This window comes from Lepidochelys kempii, chromosome 10 (genome assembly GCF_965140285.1).
Source record: "Lepidochelys kempii isolate rLepKem1 chromosome 10, rLepKem1.hap1, whole genome shotgun sequence".
In the NCBI taxonomy this organism is placed as follows: domain Eukaryota; kingdom Metazoa; phylum Chordata; order Testudines; family Cheloniidae; genus Lepidochelys; species Lepidochelys kempii.
This window is the reverse complement of record NC_136389.1, coordinates 70,443,028-70,463,392: the sequence shown is the minus strand read 5'-3', so window position 1 is coordinate 70,463,392 and position 20,365 is coordinate 70,443,028. Positions and strand designations below refer to the sequence as shown.

At 54.7% G+C, this 20,365-nt stretch overlaps 1 protein-coding gene across 3 annotated transcripts; it reads right to left on the bottom strand.

Annotated features, from left to right (window-relative positions):
- Nucleotides 1-271: 271 nt before the first annotated feature.
- Nucleotides 272-19,920, bottom strand: MFGE8 (milk fat globule EGF and factor V/VIII domain containing). 3 transcript variants are annotated; one of them, XM_073304161.2, is made up of 10 exons: nt 19,689-19,920; nt 14,924-15,049; nt 13,411-13,536; nt 12,088-12,201; nt 11,026-11,207; nt 10,118-10,273; nt 8,649-8,793; nt 5,437-5,639; nt 3,553-3,708; nt 272-3,114 (listed from the first exon to the last, which is right to left on the bottom strand). In XM_073304161.2, exons 1-10 carry the CDS (start codon nt 19,750-19,752, stop codon nt 2,971-2,973), a joined length of 1,416 nt encoding a protein of 471 aa, XP_073160262.2. In that variant the 5' UTR covers nt 19,753-19,920; the 3' UTR covers nt 272-2,970. The 3 variants fall into 3 exon arrangements, with proteins under 3 accessions (XP_073160262.2, XP_073160263.2, XP_073160264.2); XM_073304162.2 differs by having other exon boundaries at nt 5,437-5,621; nt 19,689-19,919; XM_073304163.2 differs by lacking the exon at nt 12,088-12,201.
- Between the last annotated feature and the right edge of the window lie 445 nt (nt 19,921-20,365).

Sequence of the window (20,365 nt, the reverse complement as noted above, 5' to 3'; positions counted from 1 at the left end):
GGCTGAGGCCATGGCAGACTGTGTTGCGGGGAGCGGGTTTGAAGCAGTGGGAACATGAATCCCAGACCTCAGACACATGGGGCATCCCCTATCCTCCAGGACCTTCTGCCCTTTGGCTCTTTTGAAGGAGACACAGGCTTGGGAAGTGCTGAAGGGAGCGATGTGGGGTGCAGCAGGAGAGGAAGAGGAGCAGGGCAGAATCCTGTTCCATGTTCAGCACTGTACCAGGCAAGACCCGAGTCACAGACCCAAATAAGCAGGTGGACACTCATGAGTTTCAGCTCGTTTTAATACTCTCAGACACACTTACAGGGTGTGCTGCCTTCCCATCCAAGACTCGCTCATGCCATCATTTACACCAAAGAATCCATCTCCCTCATAAACACACATGAAGAAGGTCCAGCTCTGCATGATGCTTCAAGTCAGATCCACACCAGACACACACATCTCTGCCAACGGGGATTGATCCCAAATCTGGAGCCTCTGCTCAGCCAGGTGCCAAGCTATTGCCATGCTGTGAGGTCAGTGAGGGGCACACCCTCTGGGGCAGTCGCTGTGCCTCTCTGTCCCCACTCTCACTCTTGTAGCGGGTAGTGTGCCTGGATGGACCCAGTATTACCATCCTGAAGCACTCAAATATCATGAGACAGGCCCCCTAAAATGCAAGATTGGCTTAAAAATCCTGAGATTTAAAAAAAAATCAATGTTGGGTTCTTCTGATTGTCCTTCTAGGTTTGGAGCATTTAATGGTCATGTTTTCAAGCTTTTCTCTGCAACCAATATGACCAGAATCTACTTTTTGTTTTTCTCTTTAAATGAGAGCTGAGATTCTCCTGTAATCACCTGGCCCCAGGAGCTGGGGCTTTGAGAAAAGACCAAATATGAGACTCACACTAAAATCAGGAGAACTGGTAACACCATGAACCAGAAGGCCAGGGGCAGGCACTCAGAACCACATGTTGACTGGCTATGATGGACACCAACCCCACTGAGGGAAACCTCTGCCCAATGATGGGGGAAAAGCTATAGACACCGCAGAGCCTGGGCCCCTCTTTCCCAGGATTAACATCCTGAGACTGTCTCATGGGAAAGCAAGGGGAGTTACTATGCAAACTGAGCAGTCTCAATGGGAGGTGGCCAGAGGCTTTGACTGATCAGCAGCACACACAGATACACTCTCTCTCTCTCTCTCTCCAAGGACCCTGGAGTGCTGTGGCAGAAGTTTGGTTCAGAACCAGCACGGAACACCCTGAGCCCTCACCCCAGGCTCATTCATGGATCATGCAACATGCCAGTCGCCTCTGTGCCAAGAATCGTACCATGGGTCTGCTAGGGAGTTCCCTGCATGTGAGCAGGGCTGGAGGAGGGTTTCAAAGCTCCATACCACAAGCCCAGTTTGTTCTGTGTGCCACCCCTGCCTTGCACTGTCCTGAGATGATAAAATTGAGGAAACATCAGAAAACGTGGCTGGAGAATCTCTAGGTTCTCCTTTAGCAGGGCACCATCATGGGACTTGGTACCGTGAAACACCATGGATAAACTGTGTTTGCTGGGGCCGTCCTTTTGGCCTACAGGAGGGTTTGGGCTGTGGACTTCACTGTGATGCACTACAGTAGCTGGAGTCCAGGAACAATGGCTACCTGGGCAGGGGCACGGGGCTTCACTTCTCGGTGGCAGTGGGGGATGAGAGCCTAGTGGAGACTGGCAGGTTGGCTGTGCTGTCCTGTATGAATTCCTGGCCAGCTGGGTGCTCAGAAGCGATGCTCATGGGACCAAAAGTGGGAATGCAGATAGCACTTGTCCTGTTCTTGTGTCTGCAGTGTTTGTGAGTAGCAGGTGTACCAGTATCTGCCCTGGGGCATTACGGGCAGGTGCTGGACATTGGATCAGTCGCTGTTGGCCACATTCCCAGCCCCCCTGATTTTACAACAGAAATTACGCACGTCTCCCCTTTGTGCCCAGCTCCTCCACTGGCAGGACAGATCTTCCCATGCGTGCCCTGCAGGAGCAGGGCAGTTTCTGCAGTGCAAAGCCAGATGCCCGGTCTGAAAACAAGGCCCTGTGTGTACAGATTCCCAGCTGCCAGCTTCTCCCCACACTGGAGCCTTGTGACTTCTGACTTGATCTATGCCCCCGCCCCTTCTCATCACTCCCTTGCCACTATGCTGAACTGACAGAACCCAGAGCAACAGCGCTGCCGGGCAGCAGCCTGCAAGGAGGGGGTGATTGGTGCACTCAGTAGCAACAGATACTTCCCAAGGGCCCTTCTGAATTACTTTAGGAGCCAAAGAACTGGAAGCTCCCTCTCCCCTCAACACACCTAAGGGGGAAGCCAGCTACCTGGCTATGCTTGAAAGATAGAGGTCATGAGTGGAGGGGCCTGCCCTGTCTCCAGGGCATCTTGCTCAAAGGCTCCCCTGAATCCTGAAGGTGATGGGAGACAGACGAGCTCTCGATTGCTAAGGGCCCTTCAGTGGAAGCAGAGCTACAAGGGGGAGTAGTTTTCAGGATCTGATGGAGGTTGCTAGGGCCTCTGTTTGCAAGGAGCCCCGTAAGGGCCTGGATGGGAAACACCTGGACCAACATGAGGGGCTCAGAGAGCAAGAGCCCCTCAGCTGGGACAGCCCCCTAAAGTGCAGAGCTGCAGGCCCAGAGAGCTGCAAGGGCCTTTGCGTGTTAGTGCAAATACGGGAGCCCCACCAATGCGGGGCTGTCACATGCTTTTCTAAAGCAAAGGCGAGGGGGACCCAAAGCCCTCCCATGAGATTTCTATCAGCTTCAGCTAGTCATGCACTCACTGCCGCTCTCCAGCCCTGACCAGGAACCAGACACAGACGTCGTGGGGCAGCGTGGGTGAGACACAGAGAGGGGGATGTTACAGCAGCAGGCGTGCAGGAGAAAGGCCCGGAGTGGGAGGCGGGGGCAGGCGGCAGGCCAGTCCTTCCCTTCCACGCCGCCTTCCCCGGCAGATTACTCATCACAGCCCAGCAGCTCCATGCGCAGCGTGATGCGGTTGTGCCATGCCACAGGCAGGATGCGCACAAAGTGGGCGTAGAAGGGCACGTCAAACACGTTCTTCTTGTGAGAGGTGTTGTCATAGTTTCCTTGGAAGATCTGTGGAGGGAGGGGAGGAGGCATTAGAACGAGGAGCAGGTCCTGCCAGGGGGCAATGCCAGGTCGCAGGCACTGCGGGAGGGGACACACGACAGGATCACAGCCCTGTGGGGAGCTGTGCAAGTGTCCTGCTGAGCAGTGACTTGCTTCCCCCCACACACACACCCCCATACACAGCAAGGACGGTCAGTATGAGGGTCCCACAACACCTACCCCATTAAACCCCAGGTACAGCTGCTCTTGTCCCTTGGCCTTCCTCGCTGATGACCTAAGTACGGTGGTATCACCAGCAGCTCTCTGGCTGGTGACACCACTCCTCTGACCCTTTGTCATCACTGCTGCCATATGCTGTCTGGGCGCCAGCCCATTCCAGCCCCTTTGGAATGCTGGGATTTGTAGTTTCCCCCTGTGCTACCAGAGCCCCTTCCCTGCACCCACCTTGCTGCTGTTCGTCCTGTTGTCCTTGTAAACGGTCCAGGATGTCCCATCATCACTGTAAGCCACTTTGTAGGCTGCCACATACTGAATGTGCCCAAAATCCCGAGCCCCTTGGGTGATGACACCGGTCACCTTCTTCTGAGTCAGCAGGTCAATCTGCCAGAGACACGGGACTTTTTCAAAGGACATCCGCTCGCTTTGCCCCCAAAGCAAGTCGGGTCCCAAGTAAGCCGAGAGCCAGGAGCTGTGCAAGACTTGCCCATGCAGCTCCGCTGACAGCAGCCCCTCTGCTGTTCCAGTCCTGGGCTCTGCATGTACACACTTCAGCTCTGCGCACCTTTGCTAAGTGAAGATCCATCAGTGCCTAGGAAGTCCACTGCACGCATCCTATAGCCCACCTGGCAGACTGGGAACATGGGCAGATTCTGCCCCCACTCCAGCCCAGTGCATTGAGGGGGTGGAAAAGTACCCTGAGGAATTCCCCGTGCAGGGATGACTGCTGCCTGGTATATGGTGTGACAGGGGGATGGCCAGAGGCAGGAGCTGGCAGCTCAGGATTAGGAGAGGGAGTAGCTAGGGCTCTTTGTGCTCCAGCTATTCTGGGCTGCAGAGCAGTCACACAAGTCATGCAATGTGCACCAGGCCCCAGAGCAGTCCCAATTCAGGCAGACAAAGTTTTCTTTGCTTCCCCCAGCCTGGGTGCCATCGCTGGTGCTGAACCTCCTCACAGGTGGGAAGGGAACAAGGAGGGAGAGAACAAGGCTGGCGTGGAGACAGGCAGGAGCCAAGGGAGCAGCAGCCGGGTTACACAGAGTATGAGCTAGAAACACCCCAGCAAAGGGAGGAGCCAGTGAAGGGACCTGTCTGGGACGCTACAGCATTACAAGGAAGATCAGATAAAGGCAAATGCTGGGGAAAGGTTTGTTCTGGAGGGCCCTGCCTGGCTCCCAAGGGCAGGACTGACTGCTCAGCTCCCTAGAGACTCTCTGGCTTGGAGGGATGGCACCTCACTTTCCCTGCCCGAGCTGCACCCACAGAGGATTCTGAAATCACCTGAGAAAGGAGCTGGGGTCTGGGGTAATGACAGGAAACCTGACAAGATTCCTGCATTGCAGAAGTCTCTGGCCCCTCCTGTAGCCCACCCCTGGGCCAGCAACCAAACTGTAGGCAGGCTTTGGAGTAACCACACTGGCTTCAGGAGGGGATGAGAGAGCTTCCTCTGTGGTTCACTCTGCTGGCTGAAAAAACAGCACAGAGCAGGAAACTGAGGCCAGGTGGCAGCCAGTTCTGAGCTGCAGGGTCAGGCATGTGGCAGAGAAGCTGAGCTAAGCTCCCATGGGCTGATCCATGCAGAATGGGGATGCCACAGGAGATAAGTGGTGGGGCTGACAAGGGTTTCTGCTGCCCACTCCAAGCAGCTTCCAGTCACTCATACAAATGGTTAGATCTAGGGGTGCAGCAGGGACCCCTAGAAAAAAGGGAGGGTGAGAATGGGAAGAGGGAAAGTTGGGGGGAGGGAAGTCCAAAGAGTCTATGAATCTCTGGCCGAGATTCCTTTGCCATCCCAGATGCAGAGAACAGACACTGCCTGTATTCTGCCCAGTATCCAAGCTCCCCTCCCCGGGACCTGGTAACACTGAAAGCATCCTGCATCCAGCCCTTCACAATAGGAATATGTGGCTGCTCAGGCAGCTGTAATGGACTATTAGCCCCATTTTACAGATGGAGAAACTGAGGCTGAGAACTCAGGTGCCTTGCCCAAGGCCACAGAGTGAATCAGAATCAGTTTTGCTATTGGAGCTCATGTACTCCTGGCCCAAGGGCCATCACCAGATTTCCCTACCTCCCTGTTGGGAGAGCCACTGAGGGGTGATGGAGACACACCTGCAGCCACTCAGATTGGTCGTTGTTGAGTGCAGTCCAGGCATTGGTCTTGCCTGTCTTATCCAGGCGAGCGTAATGTGGGTACCAGGTGAAGCCATCGATGCCCCAAGTCTTGTAAATGCTGGAGGCTGTGATCTGCTGGTCAGAGATCAGGCGGGATTTCATGCCCAGCGGCTCCGAACAACCTGCCGTGTTGAAATACACTGTAACACAATGGTTTATAGACACAGTGAAAGGGAGGAGTCCAGCAGCATAGTCATCCCAAACAAACACAGAGCAGGACCCAGGAATCCCAAACAGACACTGAGCAGGGTCCCAGGAATCCCTGATAAATACAGAGCAGGGACACTAAAGATGCAAAGAGCAGAGACCACAAACGTAGAGACATGAAAAGCACTGAGCCATGAGCACAGATCAGGAACCCCAACGATACAAAGAGCTGGGACCTCAAAACTCCCTGTCCCTCTCGAGAAGGCAGCAGAGGTCATTGGATTGGGTGGGTTTACAATTTATTCCAGTTCTGCATTTTATCCTCTGCCTTAATTTCCCCAGAGAGGCCCATTCACTGCGTGACAGCGCCCCCTGCTGCAGGAGGGACAACACTGCCAGTACTGCCCCTCCAGAAATGTGGCTGAAGCCTGAGGCCCTATGCCCAGTACTTTCCGAGGGCCACTCCTCTCTAAGCACAGCACACAGCTCCTGGGCTATATGTGCAGAGTCCACTCCAGGGGCAGGGTCCCTTTTCCTTCTGGGCCCAGTAGAAATGCCCAGCCTAGAGAAGCCTCTCGAAAACCACCGCCATAGGGAAACAAATCCCAGGCTGGAGTGTGAAGGCTGCCTGAGGCCTTGTGAGCCCCCCAAGTGGGGAAAGTGGGGCAGCGCCTAGGTCAGGGGTGGGCAAACTTTTTGGCCCGAGGGCCACATCTGGATTGCAAAACTGTATGGAGGGCCGGGTAGGGAAGGTTGTGCCTTCCCAAACAGCCTGGCCCCCGCCCCCTCCCACTTCCTGCCCCCCTCAGAACCGCCAACCCATCTAACCCCTCCTGTTCCTTGTCCCCTGACCACCCCCCTCCCGGGACCCCCATCCCCCTATTCAACCCCCCTGCTCCCTCTTCCCTGACTGCCCCACGCCCTATCCACACCCCCGCCCCCTGACAGGCCCCCTGGGACTCCCCACACCTATCCAACACCCCCTGTTCCCCATCCCGACACCCCCCCCCAGAACCTCCGCCCCATCCAACCTCCCCCTGCTCCCTGTCCCCGACCCCATCCACACTCCCGTCCCGAACTGCCCCCCGGGACCCTACCCCCTATCCAACCCCCCCTGCTCCCTGTCCCCTGACTGCCCCCCGGAACCCCTTGCCCCTTATCCAACCCCTCCGCTCCCCGACCATGCTGCTCAGAGCAGCAGGAGCTCACGGCCTGGCCAGAGCCAGCCACGCCACCGCGCTGCCCAGCAGTAGCGGCAGGCCAGAGCACTGGTGGCGTGGCATGCTGAGGCTGCGGGGGGGAGGGGGACAGCGGGGGAGGGGCCAAGGGCAATCCTCCCCAGCCAGGAGCTCAGAGGCTGGGCAGGACGGGCCTGCAGGCAGGATGTGGCCCATGGGCCGTAGTTTGCCCACCTCTGGCCTAGCTGGATTGTACCACGGGTCCAGTTCACCCTGTAACCTTGCAGCCAAGATGTGACCAGCCCTGCAATTCTCATTGTTACCAGTGGGTGTCACTGTGGTCACTGATGCAGACAAAGAGAAGACTGGGGGAAAACCAAAACACAGACACTCCTGGAATTAGACCTGAGCACCCAGTGCCAAAGTAGCTGGGGCCCAGACCTGCCAGCCGGTGCCTGGCCCCAGGGCCACGTCCAGCCCCCACCACAAGCATTGCTCACTTTCCCTGAAAGGCTTCAGATGAACTCCAGATCCTGCGTCCATGTAGGCTAATTCCAATTGCTTGCCCTGGGTGTTCCCAGGGATTGGACCCCTGTTGCAGTATTCCTGCAGGCCTCTCTCTCCCAGGTTCCTCACCCCTCCCTATGAGGGACAGGGCCCTGGCAGAGTCCAGATCAGGAACCCACGGGCACGAAACATAGGGTGAACTTAGAAGATTCACAGCGCTAGAGACGGAGGCCTCTATCCCCCTGAGCCGTGGGCAGTGGCAGGGCAAGCTTAACTCCCCCTCCACCCTGCTCTTGGGCCCCAGCCCTGACCATTCTCCCCTAAGGGGAGGCTGGTGTTCACGCCCAGTTTGATCCTTGGCCTCTGCTGAAGGCCCCAGCTGATACACGGATGCACCAGTCCCACTGCAATACACCGGGGCCACCAAACAGCCAGGCAGCAGAGGGTCGTTCCCAGCCTCCCTGAAAGCACTGACTGGACAAACACAACGTACAACATTTCAACGAGAAGGGCAATCCTGGAGCAATCCAGAGACTCGGAACTGGGCCCGTTTCGCCAACCACTGCCGAGCACATGTGTCATGTTAGGAATGCTGAGCTAGCGAGAGAGAAATCTGATTGGCTGAGCCTACTGCTAAGTTACATTTTCTAGGGGACTTTGATCCTAAAGAATTTTGCAAACTCTACAGAAGTTGTTTCAGCCAGCAGGGAAATGACCTCAGCAGCTGTTCAACAGCCGCACAGCAGCACTGCTCAGGGGTTTGGGACTGAGTGCAGGAAGATCCTGATTGAGACTGCCTGGGAAGGATTTAGGGAGTAGAATGTCATTATCTAGGATGTGATTTGGCTGAGACCCTGGAGTTAACACCCCTATTCTCACAAAAAGAGCCAACGGATCTTTCGCAACTAAGGGTGATCAGGTCTCATCAGAAAGGCAACACCTCCAGCAGCACAAAATCCCACAGCACTGCACTGGGATCAGTAATGACTCCGAGGTGACAGCACCCCTCCCCTCCCCCACCCCCCCAGTCACCCGCACCACTCCCCTGCAACACACTGCCTTCTAGTGCCACATTGAGACACTAAGGTTAGCACTGACAGAGGGAAGAACACCCCCTACTGAGTCTCAACAAGGTTCCTACATCTGAGGTATCTTTAGAGGTCACCCATCCAAGCACTGACCCGGCCCAACATGTGTGATCTGATGAAATCACAGCTCGTGCCGTGGACATGCACATCCGCCTCAGAGATCCAACAGACAGGGGCATTAGTGCTCTGGAGCAGTACACCATATTCTTGGCCCGGAGCAGACATTTACCATTCAATTCGCAGCCCACCAGCTCAAAGCGCAGCGTGCAAGCCCTGTGACACATCACAGGGTAGATGCGGATGTACTGGGCTGTGATCGGAGGATTGAACGTGTTGGACTGCATGCCATCATTATTTGTGTTCCCCAGGAAAACCTGTAAGGGCACAGACCAAGATGAGTGTGTTTAGTGGCCAGGAATGGGGGCCAGTATCAAGTCCTCATCCCTTCTCTACCCCATACCCTTGTCCATAGTAATCCCTGACCCAGCGGTCCGATTTTTATCTTGTAGACTCAGTAACAAAAGCCACGTGACAGACCAACTCACCACCAACACTGAAGAATGCCTTGGACTCAGTGTTGCCAAACCAAAATGTTACAAGATCATGAGTCAAGCCCCCCAAAATCAGGAGATTGGCTTAAATATCATGAGATTGTTTTAAAACAAGAAATGTTGGATTCTTTTTTTCCCACTTGTCTTGTGTGTGTGTGTGTTTCTTTTTGTTTTTACCCTTCCAAATACACTGGGGTCACATTTACATGCTTTTCTCTGCAACCATGAGGGTTAAATTTTTTTTTTTTTATGATGAAGGCTGAGATTCTCATATAGTCACAGGATCACAGCAGCTGGGGTTTTAAGAAATACACCAATCATCACAAGATGTGTGATAAAATCCTGAGAGTTGGTAACACTGCTGTCAATTAGTAGGACAGCTTATACATCAGGTGACTTATAGGGAAGTAGACAGTATATATGTGCTATTGGTTCTGTAAATATACACATATACAGTATTGTACACTGTAGCATATAGTAGAGACGCTTGATTTACTTGTTACCAGTTCAGCCCCTCTAGCACATTGTTCAAAGACCAGTCTTGTTTCCCACAAATGTATCTGCTGTCAAGACTAGGCCTGATGGGGCTGAACAAATCATTGACACCTGTAGGGAGTTTATGTACTCTTCACTGTTGGCTCTTCTTGTTGTGTGGCTGGTCACCCAAGAAACATGGCATTGAGCCTGCTCCCTGATAGGCTTACAAACATTTTAAACAGGAGATGTACTACCCAGAAGCTACCCAGAAGCTTGTGAATCAGAGCAAAGCAAACTTGGGGTGTTAGTCACAAATCAGGGATTCTCTGAATGTTGACTAGTTGCTGTGCTCTGTCTAGGCAGCTGTAGTGTGTGTGTATAATCATTTATATTATTATGAAACCACTGGTATTTATTGTACTCAATACCTTTCTGAGAACCCCCCGATCCTGTTTGCAGCCCCTGCAATCACACAGCATCTCCTCTGAGCAGACACCACCCCCACAAAGTGACACAAGGCCCCCGCCACATAATTTCACAGTGGTAACATGCCCATGTGCTAACACCCCCAGTGCATCGATCTCCTCACCCCACCCTGACACAGCCCCATGCCCCAGGCCCGTTTCCCCCCCACGCGTGGAGGCAGCAGGCTCATTACTGCAGTACCCACCTTGTCTTGATCCTGTTTCTCGTCCCTGCAGAACACAAACACACGCCCGTCCAGGCTGTGTGCTATTTTGAAGGAGTGGACGTATTCTGCCCAGCCCGCACGACGGGCACCCTGCATGATGATCCCTGTCAGCCGCATCTTCCTCAGCAGGTTTGCCTGTGGCATGACAGAGGGTTACTGGGGTGGGACAGGGAACATGCTACAGAGCTTAACACAGAGTACGGTCCGTGCTATGCCCCTGTCATCCCAGGTCTCCCATAGAGTATTAGTCTATGTGACCTGCAGCCCAGCTGGACTCCTGGGAACCAACTCAGCCTCAGCACCCTTGAAAGGGGCTGACCTGCGGTGGGTGTTCTGTCCATCTGCAGGCTGCCCCATTATTCCTGTGCTAGAACTCCCCATCCCCACAGCCTCACACCGTGATCCCAGTCCCCTGATCAAGGAGAGAAGGATGCCCATCTGTACCACCAGAGAGCATTGCTGCAGAGCAATGCAAGGTGTTTCCTGAGTGCCTCCTCCCAGGAGATTGAGCATCCTGCATCAAGAAGTGCCAGCTGCCTGCCCCCAAAGGGATGCTGCCCTGGGACACCGCCTTTTTATAGTCATGTTAACATTAGGAGGCTTCCGATCTGAAACTGCTCCTTCTCCAAGGTGGAGATTTCAGCAGGGAATAGGACAGTGGGTTTACATTCCCATTGGCAAACAGAATTCAGAGCAGTCCCCAAGTCCCAGCCCTGGAGCATGGGGAAGCGCTGGTAGGAACTGCCACATGAGAACAAACCAGTGTTCCAACAAGCCCAGCATCCCACTTCCAGCACTGGGCAGTGCCTGGTGCTTCAGAGGAACCTGTTCTGCAATGAGCTCATGACCCACCCAAGGGAAAGTTTGTGTGTTCAGCCAGCTGGTACCTGAATCCAGGGGCTCTTGTCATAGTTGCTGGAGGTCCAGGCATTGACAATTCCATTGTTGTTGAGTCGGGCCAGCTCGGGACCCCAGCGCTGCAGGCCTAGGAACCCATAGTACACAGATGAGGCCGAGAGCTGGGCATCTGCAATGGCCCTTCCCTCCATGCCCAGTAAAACAGCACAGCCTGGAGCAGGGGAAGGGGAAACGGGGAAAGAAAAGGGAGGGAGATTGGGAATGAAAAGGAAGAGGAGCAGGTCATCGGTAAAAGAAGAGTGAGAACAGAGAGGAAGAGGAGAAAGAGAGAGAAAGAGAAGGTGACACTCTGACCATCACATTCCTGGTTCTCTGGAGACACCTCTTGTCTCATGGGTATGAAATGGAAACTAGACCAGAGCAAGGACCTTCATTGCCCACTTGGGGCACTGGTTTGGTGTCTCATTAAAATGAGAAGGTGGCTGGTTCTTTCTGCTCCCCAGTCGCATCTGGCTTCACCCTAACCCCTCCGCAGAGCTATGCCCTCTGCACTTCCCGAACCAAGATTGTTCAGGACCAGTTGGTCAGCAACTGTCTTGAATGCTCTCAGAAAAGAAGATGTCCAGGTGTGTGCAGAGCTCTCCAGGCAGCTTTTCACCACCGTCACAGGCCTGGACAACCTGAAGAGGGAACGCTCCTTGTATGAACCTCCCTTCTCCACTATCCAGCCACCACGGCTGTCCCACCACAGCAACAAGATGTAAGGAGATCTGAAAAGGGAAAGCCCACTCTGTGATGTGTTATGATCCAGTCTCTGGGACTATCCCAGAGTCATGAGATGTGAGAAGAGCAGGAGATTTCTCTGGGTTGCCTCCTCCAGCACTAATTTCATTAGCACTGGGCTCTCCAGTGTCATGGGGCTAATGGACAACAATGAAGCTGGCTTCAAAAGCCATCGACCTCTGTTTTTCTTAATGCCAACCAACAAGGCCTCGTTTGTGCTTGCTGGTACTGCTGAGAGCAGAGAGGGGCAACAGGAAGTTGGGGGGGGGGGCAGGGTCTGTAGCCGCCTGTCACGGTCAGGGACTTACGGACATGGCAGGTCTTCCCCAAGAATGGAGAGGGGCATTTGCAGGCATAGTCGCCGTTCAGGTCTAGGCAGGTGCCTCCATTTTTGCATGGCTGTGAGGAGCACTCGTTCACGTCTAGGGGAGACAGGAGTGAAGAAGATGAGAGAGAGCCTCTGCCCCCTCCAGCCGCAAACCCAGCACCACATGGTGGGATGGGGAGTCCCATCACTTACGCAGAGAGTTATCAGCAGACAGCTGCTCTGGCAAGCTAAGTGAGGGCTTTAATCCAAACTGCATTCATATCGGCCCTCGGGTGACTGCCAGGCTGCTTGTAGTGGTGGGGGGGGTCTAGCTGAGATGCCCAGCTATGCCACTGTGGGAGGGAGCCTCTCCCACTGGAGTGGACTGGGCTTAGAGGCACTGGTTCTTCTACGCATCTGTGTGAAGCTCTGGGGAGGGTCCCACTCTACACTGCAGATGATGCACAAATTCCCCTCTGGAGCAGACAGAGCCACAGGTGTCCTAAAAGCAGAACTGCCATTGGCCAGGCGATGGTTAAGATGCAGAGGCCAGACATACCCATTGCACTACCTTCTCCCTCAGTATCTTTATCATTTCTATAGTTCTCTCAGTGCACTCAATGCTGAACCCTGCAACCCACCTGGTGCCAGCCCCTGCATCCACCTGGCTCTGGTCCAACATTGTACCAACCACCAGGCCCTGCATCCGACCAAGAGTTGGCAATCGCATCCTACCCAGTACCTCTGCCTCTCCTGGCACTTCTCCACATCGCACCCAACTCCAGTCCCTGCATTTCACTTGGAGCTGGACTACTTATTCCAAGTGGCACCAGCTCCCACACCCCACCTCACGCTGGTCTCTAGGGCTCCCCTCCCACTCCAGCTCCTAGATTTCCAGGGGTGGCTCCAGGACCAGCAATCCAGAGTAGATCTGACAGCTGGGCTGCTGCAGAATGGATGGAATCACCTAATCCCTGCCAGTGGGCACCAGAGCCAGCAAGTCAGTTCAGAGGCATGTGAGCGGAGAGTCATCGTGCAAGGCTGCCTAGTGCATTGCCAGCAGCTCAGGGTGAGAAACATCCGATGCCTTGATGAAAACAAACTCAGTGGGGTATTTTGCTGGATTAGTCACTTACACATACCCCAACAATATCTGGACGGTAACCGGGGTACATACACAAACACAATCCACCACATGGACACCTGGTCTTCATGCTCCTCTCCCACCTTGGCAGCTCCTCCTGCAGGGAGGTCTTTTGTCATGTCCCCATCTCCCCCAGAGCCAGTGCGTGGTTCCACCCTTGCAGAAGCAACCCATACTCACTCTTTTGGCAGTGGATGCCTGCATACCCCGCAGGGCACTTGCAGACATATTCCATAAAGACATCACCCCGGTTGGGCACCAGCTGGCACTCGCCATTGTTGTGGCAGGGATTAGGGTGGCAGGGGCCTGGGGAAGGAAACAGAGGAAGCAAACAGTTGTCCAGTGGGAACAGGGAAAGGAAGAATCCACACTGTTCCAGGGGTGCAGGGCTCTGGTATAAGGATGCCCGTTACTGTGACTTGGTGACCCTGTAGGCCAAAAGCCTAATGGGAAGAAGTTGTCTCAAGTGGAATTGTACTCCATTTTGCTAGCTTTGAATTAGTAAGAAGAAATTGTAACCTTGAATTAGTAAATTGTTCTGAGTTTATTCTTTGCTGATTGTGTTAACATTCGCTCTTAGAAGGATAGAAGTTTTATGGCTGTAATAGCCTTATTTAGGGTTTGGTGTGAGTGAAGAATGTATGGTGATTAACTGAGACAGGCCAGCTGGGCCAGATGGTCGAGAGGGGAGTGGAGCAGTCAAGAGGCACCAACTTTATTATCAATCACCCGGATGGCAGATTGATGACCTTAAAGCAAAGGCTTACACCCCAAGGACTAGATAAGGAGTTGAGCCAAAGGGACAGATAAGAAACAGCTGCGGATCCTCCCGGGGAACAACTCAAAATAATTCTAAACAGAGCAACTTTGAATACCTCGTGATTGACAGCTCCAGTGTGGCACAGCAAGGTCCATAGACTTGTATGGGAACTTATCACTATAAAAGAAGGGTGTGTTCCCCCTCCCTCATGTGCAGTTTCAGCTGGCCATTGGAATGGACCGAACAACACAAAGGACTAGTAACTATGAGATCCAGCTGCAGAACCGTGTGTGCATGTGTAAGCATATGCTGATTTCAATGCTTAAATTGTACACTAAATAACACAGAGTATTGCCTTAGCTCCTTTTAAAAGATTCTATGTGCTTCTTATAAGCATAACAACCCCAAGTCATGTATGGATCTGACATAACAGCATTTGGCTCTGGGTTAGTGCTCCTGAAGTGTGTGTGAATCTGGTACAAGCCTGTTTGTCATCCGTGTTTGAAACTGGGACCTTCAGCTCCATAACAGAGACCTCTACCACTCCATTGCTAGGTAGCAGTAGTATGATGTTATCCTGCAGTAGACCAATCACTGGAGAAAGGTATGACACATACTTTGACAGTCTGTTAGTTATTTCCCCATGAGAAGAAGCTCATCCTAAGAGTCTAAGATCTACCCATGTTCATGTCCTTGTTATAGGCACCAGTTTTAAAACACCACCCTGTACAAATCATCGGCAGGGTTGGAACTTGGAAGCAGCCAGTGGACAGGGTCATGACATGGGAACTTTGCTACGTGCTAGCACCCCCAGGGCACACATGGATCTGCAGATCCACGCACTTTGCTGTGTTATTGTTGATGCATCACAATCACATACAGATGAGATTCTAGTCTCAGAGCGTCTGGACCCGCCTCTCGCATGGGCTGTACCTTTCTCCGTGTCATTGCAGTCAATCCCAGTGAAACCTTCAGGGCAGATACAGAAGAATGGAGTCTCACTGCTACCAGTCAGGCAGGTACCCCCGTTCTCACAGTGGTTCACATCACAGAAATCACCTGTAACCAAGGCCACAAGTCATTACAAACACTAACTGCCAGGGAAACCACACATGAGCCAGCTACAGACTCAGGTCTTTGACTGAAATCTGATCTTTCAGGAAAATTCAAAAGCAGATATCCTGCCTTTACAGAGCTCATCCATGTTACTTTGGGTGCAGCACAGTCTGAAGTGCAGTGGCACAGCTGTACGTGGGGGGCCCCAGGCTGAGTTCACACCCAGTGCTGCAAGGCAGGACTGAGACGCACCAGCAGAGCTATGTATGGGGTTCCAGGACTGGAAGAGCAGTCAGTACAGAGGGAACCAGCAGAGCTGGGAGGAGGAAACTTGCCCAGCTCCCACCCTCACAGTGTCCATGGTACCACCCTACATTCTCGGTGCAATTCCACAGCGTCTGCCCCGGAGACCAAAGTCCCTCGTAAGTCCCCCAAGGAGTTTCCAGCTCTCCTCTTGTGCCTGAATGTCTCACCCTCCTCCAGTACTGCAGGGTAATGCCCAAGGTGAGGCATGCTAGGAGCAGGAGGGCGTGGGAGGCTCAGGGAGAAGGGAACTATCAGTGCCCGCTGTTCTGCAACTGGGCCTTTGCTTTGACTCCAGTTGCCCTAGTGAGCCACCAAGGAGCCACTGACACCAATCTTCCCAGCACATCACCCCACAGTGAGCCACCAAGGAGCTGCTGACACCAATCTTCCCAGCACATCACCCCGCATCTTGCCACATCTTGCAGTTTGACAGTGATAGTTCCCCATCTCCCATGTCCTTCCCCCTCCCCACCACATACCCCTCCACACCTTGACCATCCTGCACTGGGGGCCAGGGCAGCTGATTCCTCAGTCTGTGCCCCACGGCTTTGTCCCTAGGCAATCTCACTCTTCAGGAACTTCCTTATTATTCAGCCTAAATGTGCTTTGCTCCAACCCATTCCTCCTAGTTAACTGGGCCAGGGGAGGCTGTGAAATGACCACAGACTTCCTGGGAAGAAGGGGTGGACTATGGATACTCAGAGCCAACATTGCCCTCCAGAGTAAGTGGAGGAGCGAACGTTCCTCCTTCCACCCCCTAAACCTGTATCCCAGCAGTGCAGGGAGCAGAGCAGAGCGGGGTGACTGAATAGGGCACCAGATGCCCTCACCCCAGGAATCAGATGGGCCGAGCATCTGATATTTCAGTTAAGTCGGTTTATATTTGTGAAAGACTGAAAAACCGGCATCTCCTAAGGAACAAACAGTGTGGAAGCCCAGGAGCCAGGCTGAGTGGAGCAGAGGGGGGTACAGGCCAGCGGCCTATCACGGCCTGGAGACAGGGCCAGCTGCTGCTCCAAAGAGCAAGCGAGCACAAGGCGGGTCAGCCCCCCAGGCGGCTCAGACCTGTCCCAAGAAAATGCATCTTACCCAGAGGGCACTTCCTGTCTGTGTCCATTTCCTGGGTGCAGGGGGAGGTCCCCAGGGTCCGTCAGGGCATCTGCCCCAAGGAGTGCCCAGGAGAAGTCTTCCCACCTGCTTCCACATGCTCCCCACCTGTAGATGGCTCTGTGCAGCAGACCAACCTTTGTCCAGGACCGCGCTCTGTGAGAGACTCCCCTGGAGATGGAAAATCTCCATTCCTAGGACAGGCATAGCTCACACAGTACAGGGAAAACTCCTCCTGCCCATCCCCTGTCAGCCAGTGAGGCCTCAGCACCCTCAATAGGGACAAGAGGGGGAACTCCTCTATAGCCATTCGGCCCCTGGTTTCACTAATGACACTACCGGCCGAGAAGCCAATCGTGAAAGTGGTTTTGGCTGTGCCCGGAAGCTGGGCTGCAACCCACCAGTTCATTTCACACAGCGGGGTGAGGGGGACGACTGCCAAACAGCTGGCTGGCAACTGGGTATAACTTCTAGGGCCCTCCATGCCGACCTGGGCGGATTCAAATGGGTGACCCGTGGGTGAAAGGTTGCGTCTCTCATTAGCAAGCACTGGGGCAGCTTGTCTCCTGACACCAAGCTTCTCTCTGCCACGTCGGCTCATGCTGCAGGCATTAGATCAAGGGTTTAGCTCAGGTGGAGACCCCCGGGACAGCCTCCCCTCACACACACAACTACCTGTGTGGGTACTTAATGAGCTGAGAGCTCACTGCCCAGAGCTGCACTGAACAGCACAGATCTCATTAGCCTAAGCCACTGCTCAGGGAGTTATTTCCAATTAGTCTTTTAATAGCAAGGCTCCTCAGAACTAATCCCACATCCCAACCCTCCACATCCACAGGGCGTGCTCGTGGCAGATGGAGCGGGCCGGCCTGTATTAACTGGAGGCTTCCGAAACGCTGCTGCTGCCCCTATAGCCCAGCCTGAGAAAGCGGAAGAGCTTGGGCACCAGGTCAAATTTATGCCTGTGCCACCCAGCCTGGCTCTGCATGACCTCATCTTCCATCAATGCACTGCCATGAGCTACAGCAGAGGAGGAGAAGGAGAAGGGAGATGCTGAAGGGCCAATGGGGAGTGGGGATGTCTTTACCCATTTCATTCATCAAGGAGTGGGGGCTATTTACCTGCCCCATGCTCCTCAAGTCTCCTGGGGAATCAGAAACTCAGTATCAAGGATCCTTATAGCCAGTTGGCCAAGGCTTTACACACAGCGCTGGGTCTGCGGAGAGGTACTGGCTACGTACAGAGACACAAGGTTGACAAGTGTGTGTCCCCCAAGCATCTGCTGTGCCAGCTGCCTCCACTACAGGAGCATCTGGTTCACACTGGGGCCAGGACACAGCAAGGCAGAGGAGACCAGGTAGAGGAGAAGGGGCTGGAAAAGCCACTCTACCGCATTCCTCCCCAGGGCAGAATGGGCCCCAATAAGCTATGCACATTTTAAATATCACAAGTAACTGAGCTTCCCCCTCCCTCTCCCCCTTGTCCTCTCTCCAGCAGGTCTCATTGGCCACACTCCATTGTCAGCAGGCAAGGGAAGGGCCATACTTTCAAAAGCCACCAGTGATTTGGGGTGCCTCAGTGTCTGGGACAGCTGGGGCCAGATTTTCAGAGCCATGCAGCACCTCCCGCTCCCCACTGCCTTTGACTGGAGCTGCGAGTGCCCTGAGAATCAGGCCCCAACTGTCCCACACTAGGCTCCCAACTGAGACACCCAAAATCACCAGCCACCTTTGGAAATGTTTGCTTATGTGGCTCCAAGAACTGGCAGGGAGGCAAAAATAACGTCCTGTGAGGCTCTGGGCTGCATATCCCAGCCCCTCTGGGTTGGAAGCATGGGTCAGGGGAAAATGGGTGCCCCTCCCAACCAAAACTGCTTGCCCTCCACTGCCCCTGTGCCAGCCTCGCTCCCTCACTGCCCCAGGGCCCAGGCTCCAGCGAGTGCCCCCCCCCCTTCTTTTCCCTCTACTCCCAGTGTTTCATCCCATATCCTGTCCCTCACCTCTACCTGTTACCCACATATTCCACCCTCTCAGCCCCTCACCCCATCCCTACCTCCCACCCCGCCAGTACAGCTTCTTCACCACCTCCCCGCCTCCCTTGGCCAGCCCTGCGCTCACCGCATGCCCATTCCTCCCTTCCCAGCTAAGGGCCATACAAACAAGGAAGGGTGTTTTGTTATATAGGAGGAAAGTGTTATCTAATAGTTAGAGCAGGGGAGTCTGTCAGCCAGAACTCCTGGGATCTCTTCCCAGCTCTGGGGGAGAAGACTGGGGCCTGGGATGTCAGTCAGGACCATGGGCTTACTCCTGGGATCTCTTCCCAGCTCTGGGGGAGAAGACTGGGGCCTGGGATGTCAGTCAGGACCATGGGCTTACTCCTGGGATCTCTTCCCAGCTCTGGGGGAGAAGACTGGGGCCTGGGATGTCAGTCAGGACCATGGGCTTACTCCTGGGATCTCTTCCCAGCTCTGGGGGAGAAGACTGGGGCCTGGGATGTCAGTCAGGACCATGGGCTTGTGTAGCGAGTGGCTAGAAGCCGGGAGCCCACCCTCCTAGGTTCTATTTACAGCCGCCAGGTGTGAGTCCTGAGCTGTACACCCACAGCCTCACCCCCCTTCTGTGCCTCACCTCCCCCTCTGTAAAACGGGGGCAGCGGCCCTGACTCCCAGGGGCGGGCTGCGAGGACTTGTGCACTCAGGCCAGTGAAGCACTACTGAGCAAAGAGCTAGGTGTTAGTGAGGTCTGATGGCGGCAATGCTGAGCGTCCGCCGTACAGCGCCGTACCCCTCCTGCTGGGGCCCCTTCTCCCAGCTCTCAACATCAGCCAGAACCGGAAGGGGACTGAGCAACTGCTGCTTGGCCCTCTCCACCCCGACACCTGGGGACGAGGCGAATCCCACAGCCAGAGGATCCCGGACTTTGATGTGCAGCAGCAGGCGGAGAGTGACAAGCGGGCCAGGCTGGGTATGCCCCCGCCCTTGCACCCCAGATTTTCAGCATGGGGAGGGCGAGACACCCGGGAGACCCTGAAGCGGGACAGACAGTGGGAGGAGGGAGAGGCCAAAGATCCAAACCATAGGCGTAGTTAGGGGGACAGGAGGGGGAGCTGCCCCACAAACAAGCCTCGGACAGGTCCCCCCCCTACACACACACAGCCCCATTGGCCCTGGCTGGAGCTGCCCCCCACCCCCAAATATAGAAGTCAAACTACGCCTCTGATCCAAACTCACCCGTCACAGCCGAGACGGCGAGGATGGCACCGAACAGCGTCGGCAAAGGGCTCGATGCCTTCATCTCCCCCCCTTCGGCCTCCGGCTCGCCACCCCGGCTCTGCGCGGCTCCCTGGCCCGTCCGGCTGGACTCGCTCCTCAAGTCTGTTTGTGTCCTGACTTCTCCTCCGGCGGGATTAGAGTCAGCGAGTGAGTCAGACGGGCGCCCTCCCCTCCCAGGCTGAGCCTGCAGATTACAGCCAGCCCCACGTGCTCCCGCTGCCTGGCCAATGACACGCGGCACCCACCCCGAGGAGCAGCAGCGAGCTGCCCCCGGAGCTGGGTGCGCAGGGGATGGGCCCACGCCCCACGCCTGGGGCAATGCACTCGGAGGCAACGTGAATGGCATGGAAACTCCCTTCAGAGGCAAGTGGAGTGGGAGGGCCCCGCTGTTTGGATGCAGGGCAAGGAGCAAATCGCAATCCCAGTGCCAAGGAGTCGTGCAAGAGTCATCACTGCATGTGCCCTCACCAGTGCTTAATGTGCGCCAGAGCTGAGCCCTGGCACCTGTCGGCTTGGCAGTCCATAGCCCCAGCAGCCCTGAGCTCGCTGCATCCGTTATGAATGTAAAAAAAAAAAAAAAAAAAGATTTGAGCCCCAACACCTCTTTCATGACAAATTAAGCATTGGCCCTCACT